The sequence below is a fragment of the Dermacentor silvarum genome, chromosome 2, assembly GCF_013339745.2.
Source record: "Dermacentor silvarum isolate Dsil-2018 chromosome 2, BIME_Dsil_1.4, whole genome shotgun sequence".
NCBI classification, from domain to species: domain Eukaryota; kingdom Metazoa; phylum Arthropoda; class Arachnida; order Ixodida; family Ixodidae; genus Dermacentor; species Dermacentor silvarum.
In genome coordinates, this window is record NC_051155.1 from 207,252,912 (window position 1) to 207,258,377 (window position 5,466).

Sequence of the window (5,466 nt, forward strand, 5' to 3'; positions counted from 1 at the left end):
TACACAACATCTCTATAGTCCTCGCAGCCAGAGTCTGTGAAATTTCACAAATATTTCCTTCAACGAGTTTTCAAATCATTGTCTCAAGTCTTTTCTGGAGACGCTTCTTAGCAGCTTCGGAATATTACAGGCGAAAAAGAAAACTAAGTTGGCACAGCGCACAAATTAAACTCCACTATTCTATTTGCGACATCAGACAGCTTTAGAATAGCGTTTGCAACCAAACTTAAGCATTCCGTACGTAATGCTCCGAACGTTATCGGCTTTCTGTGGTTTATAAAAGTGCGCTATGATAGCGTATCTTATTTGGTGAGTTCGACGTTCCTAATATTTACGCACGCTAAAAGTAGTGTTGTCGAACATGGTGGCACCCATGGTTCCCGCTTCAGCGTGAATTCTCGTGATGGCTAGGCTCTCACTTGCGTTGATCGCCAGCAACTGTTGAAATGAGCTTTCGCTTTCTCTAAACTCATCTGAAGCGTTACATCTGAGTGCAAGTACGTCCATTCTCTGAGATTGTTCTGCAATTCTGACGCCTGTAGGCCTAAAGAAACGCGTCTGCACAACAACAACAGAAGGGGTGTTGCTAATGGATTGCATTGACTTGGATACGTTCGGAAAGAAACATCCGACAGTGCCCTACTTATAACGTCTTCCTTTTGTTTACGCTCCCGTACGTTATACTAAAGGTCTTTAAGGGACGCGCACCATAACGTCCCGCAAAGGTGCTTGCGTTTAACGTACGTAAGGTGAGGAACGCTATTTTAAAGCTGTCTATATATTACCTGATGTCGCCATTGTCACTGCCACAGCTTCTGATATTCAAAAAGCTACGACTAGGCACACACTATGTGACCTGTCCACCTTTCCAGGTTTACATTTATGTGATTGAGGGCTTCAAGCAATTGCAGTGACTCTTGTTTAGCATGAGATATCGATGCACACTTCACAGAGGCAAGCAAACTACAGAAAAGCGGAGTAATGTATGTCCCCTGTAGTCCCTATCTGAACATGAAGTATTAGAACTGCAGAGGAGTATTAACATGAGGCTGCATTGCCCCTTCAACCAAATTTATATCGCCAAAATGATTTCATGGGGTATCGAAACGTGTTCACACTTGAGGACTTCTTAATTCTGTTTTAAGCACTATTGAACATACCTAAATAATATTTATTAAGCACCCTTACGATAATGTAACTCAATGTTTGTATTTTTACAATATTCAGATAAGTTTTCAACGGGAATATCACTCGATAGCTTTCAACAGGTTACGCCCCATACCCCGAAATCAAATGCATTCGGCTTAGCGACTGTTCGCCATAGGAATAGCAAAATTTCATGTCAATGCTTACGTTTGTTCCGGGAAGTGGCTGTCTAGTCGTAGAGGCTGGCGTAGTAGTTGTGGTGGTAGTAGTGGTTGTAGTGGTTGTGGTAGTAGTTGTTGAAGTCGTGGTGGTTGTAGTGGTGGTTGTAGTTGTGGTTGTAGTGGTAGTAGTTGTAGTGGTAGTGGTTGTCGTGGTAGTGGTTGTCGTGGTAGTGGTTGTCGTGGTAGTGGTTGTAGTGGTAGTGGTTGTAGTGGTGGTACTTGTCGTGGTAGTGGTTGTAGTGGTGGTAGTTGTAGTGGTGGTAGTTGTAGTGGTTGTAGTTGTAGTGGTTGTAGTTGTGGTAGTGGTTGTCGTGGTAGTGGTTGTAGTGGTGGTAGTTGTAGTGGTTGTAGTTGTAGTGGTTGTAGTGGTGGTAGTTGTAGTGGTTGTAGTTGTCGTGGTAGTGGTTGTAGTCGTCGTTGTTGTGGTTGTAGTTGTGGTTGTACTTGTAGTGGAGTGGGTGGTGACAGTGATCGCAAGGCTCCTGGAGACGGATACACCCAGTTTAGTCTGTCGCCGCGCCTGTTCCTGCTTTGCAGCCCACAACAAGGTCATGTACAGTAGTAACAGCAGGAGCAGAAGCACAGCCAGCGTGGTCAAACAGCGGCAGATCAGCGCCGCACCTGGTCTCCTGGATTCGGCACGCTCGAGGTCTTCAGTCAGCATGCGTTGCGTGTACGCTGGAAAGGAGGGACGCTGCTCGTGCTCTTTCGACAACAAATGTGTTCACACTATCTGCAACGCATGCGAATTTGTGGAAGGTGCTAAAGATAGGGCCGCACTCAACTGCAATTAAGTGGGTGAGAGACATTTCGTTTCTTACCCTTCGGAAAGCGTAACGCTGCAATGCCCACTGATCGCTGTAGATACGAAATAACTGCTGGCAGTTTCAATCTCAGTTCATGAAGAATCGCGCACGCACGAAAATGTCAATGCCTGCTTCGATTGTGGCTACATATATGAAGAAAAAATCACAAAGAATCATCTGAATGTTCTACATGGTGTCTTAGCTAAAGCTATCCACGAACTCTGCGCCAAAATAGTGTACTATACTATTTATGTGGCTTTTAGTGGCTATAGTGTTTATTTCCAATGATTCATCCAATTTGCTAAACTTCAAAGTCACCTATAATATTCACGTTTACAGCATGTTTATATTGTAATGCCGCACCCGAAGAGAATAGAAGAAGACGAAGAAGAAGAAGAAGAAGAAGCGCGAGGTTTTTTGGGGCATCGGCTGTTTCGGACTTTCCCATGTCTTATCTGCCCCTTTCATTGTAAATAAATCCATCCTACATCCGTCACAAGTGGTGGAGTTGCGGGGTACTGGACGCCCTGGACCACCCAGTCCTACCAGATCTTCGCAAAAGCAGACGCCTGGCCGGACTACCCCCAGAGCGAACAAGCATGGCCGACGCCCAAGCAGGCCGGTCAATGAGCACCGCCGAAGAGGGCATCGATCAAGTCAGCCTGAGACCAAGGCAACTGAGCTACTGGACGCCGGAACCACGCATATTCTCCCGTAAAACAGATGAAGACGTGGATGACTGGCTGAGGCACTATGAAAGAGTAAGCCACCACAACGGGTGGAGCACGTCCGCGCAGCTTGTGAGCGTTACATTTTTTCTCGCTGGTACCGCTCTACTTTGGTTTGACAATCATGAACATGTGCTGACTACTTGGGAAACTTTTGTCCAGGAACTGAAAGCCTGCTTTGGCGACTCTAATTCCAAAAAGAAGAAAGCGGAACACACGCTCTCGCGAAGAGCGCAATTGCCTGGCGAAACGTGTACAACGTACATTGAAGAAATATTAAAGCAATGCGGAATTGTCAACGCGAATATGTCCGATGAAGACAAAGTGGGACATCTGTTAAAAGGCATCGCCGAAGATGTGTACAATTTTCTAATCACAAAAAAAACCTGAACACTCCTTCCGAATTCCGGCAGCAATGTCGCGCGTTCGAAGCTCTGAAGACTCGCAGGATCTTACCGAAGTTCGGGCGCTTGGACCACAGTTGCAAGTATGGACGTCGCTGCCTGCGAGGACATCGCTTCGATCGTGCGTCGAGTGGTTCAAGATGAGCTATCACGACTTCAGGGAGTAGACACTGGTTATCAGTGCGCGTTTGACGAGTGCTTTCCCGATACACCGCCATCCTGGTCGCGAGAACGTCGCATTGAGTGCCGACCGCCATCGGAAGAACCACACTTAAACAACACGAGCTTTCGGTCCATCCCGGCGAATCTCAGTCGCCGCCCGTCCTCACCAATCTGTCGTGATACTGCGGAGTACTACCCAAGATTTCGACGTGTTCCTGCGGAATACTCGATGCCACGACATGCTCTTGCGGAATCATACCCGGCGCCACGCGTACCGGCTCCATTTAGTTCCAACCGCGACCTACCTGTCTGCTACGCCTGCGGTTCCCGAGGACATAATGCGCGCTATTGTCGCCGCCGCCCGCAGCGAGCGCCACGTTTTTCGGAGTACCCAGCTCGTGAGCACGAAGACGCGTCTGCGCAATTCGGAGTCCATCCTCTGCGACAGCAGTGGTCATACCAATCGCGCGATGAGTCCCCTGTCTCCGAGCGCAGCCTTACACCGCCACCGACCCGACTGCACCATTCGCCATCCCCGCGCCGTCGTCGGTCGCCTTCCCCGCCGCAGCTGGGAAACTAGCTGGTGCGGCCGATGTAGGTGCGGTCGCGGGACGGTCAGACTCGCCAATTCCTCCGTCTGTTGTGATGCTGAAGAACAAGGTGTGTGTATGTATAGACGGTGTACAAACTACTGCTCTTGTCGATACTGGTGCCGCTATTTCTGTTTTGAGCCTCCGCTTCAAAAATCGCTTTGGACAGAAAGTTATGTTCACGTGGGATCGCAAAGAAACTTTTCGTGGAGTTGGAGGTGAAATGTTGCACCCTGTTGTTGTTTGTTCGGTTTTGGTTGCAGTTGGTGGACAGAGTTTTAGAGCCGAGTTCACTGTGTTGCTCCACGCAACTCATGATGTTATTTTAGACATAGATTTCCTGCGTGGATGCAGTGCTACCCTTGACTGCGGTACTGGAGAGATGTTATTACGGAGCACGTTACCAAGCGTCATACTTGATGATTTGCAGACTGATCAAGCCGACGTATTTTCGCTGTCGCAAGATGTGTTCCTGCCTGGTCGCACAGTCATGTTTGTTCCCGTGTGTTCTTCATGTGTCCGGATGGGATCATGCAGCGGTCTTGTCGAGCCAGACCACAACAACGCGCTTAAGAAGAATGTGTTGGTTCCCCGATCTATTGTTCAAGCTATCGACGGGCGTGCTTTCTTGTCGACAGTCAACGCTTCTATTGAGCCTGTTGCCCTGCCTGCCGGACTTAAATTGAGAACATTTGAGGAGCAAGTCACAATTGATGTACGAACAATTGCAGCGTCTTCAGGCATCTGTCGTCTATTGCCGAACTATTCGGATTACTTGCGACGTATGATCAACAAGTCGTTGACGTCTTCCGAGCAAGATGTACTCTTACAAGTGCTTGCCTGCCACACGTCAGTCTTTGATTTTGCTCAAGGCGAGCGTTCTCGGATGTTGCCGGAATCCCGCATGCACCATCGCATAAACACTGCGCAAGCGACTCCGATACGCCAGAAACCCTATCGCGTATCTCCAACGGAAAGAAAAGTGATCGCCGAACAGGTCGACGACATGCTGCAGAAAGGCGTTATTCAGGAGTCTTGCAGTCCTTGGGCAGCTCCTGTTATACTAGTGAAAAATAAAGACAACTCCTGGAGATTTTGTGTCCATTACCGCCGCCTGAATGCCGTCACAGAGAAAGACGTGTATCCCTTACCGCGAATCAACGATGCTGTAGACTGCCTTCATTCCGCCTCGTACTTTTCGTCGGTTGACCTCCGGTCCGGGTACTAGCAGATACCGATGCACCCGTCTGACAAAGAAAAGACCGCTTTTGTGACGCCTGACAGACTCTGAATTCAACGTCATGCCATTTGGCTTATGTAATGCCCCAGCAACCTTCGAACGGTTTGCGGACTCCATCCACCGCGGTCTCAAATGGGAGATCTGCATGTGTTATTTAGTCGATGTGATT

General features: G+C 48.4%; 1 protein-coding gene across 1 annotated transcript; it reads right to left on the reverse strand.

The window, feature by feature from the left end:
* Positions 1–1,375: 1,375 nt before the first annotated feature.
* On the reverse strand, positions 1,376–3,925 carry LOC119440680 (histidine-rich glycoprotein-like). Its single transcript, XM_037705570.1, has 2 exons — positions 3,773–3,925; positions 1,376–1,849 (listed from the first exon to the last, which is right to left on the reverse strand). Exons 1-2 carry the CDS (start codon positions 3,923–3,925, stop codon positions 1,376–1,378), a joined length of 627 nt encoding a protein of 208 aa, XP_037561498.1.
* Between the last annotated feature and the right edge of the window lie 1,541 nt (positions 3,926–5,466).

Bases quoted from the DNA above. Each gene is read 5' to 3' on its own strand.
- LOC119440680 (XM_037705570.1), bottom strand. From the start codon at position 3,925: ATGACCACTGCTGTCGCAGAGGATGGACTCCGAATTGCGCAGACGCGT. The intron at 1,850-3,772 runs GTAGGTCGCGGT...ATCCGTCTCCAG, and splicing joins ACCGCAGGCGTAGCAGACAG to GAGCCTTGCGATCACTGTCA.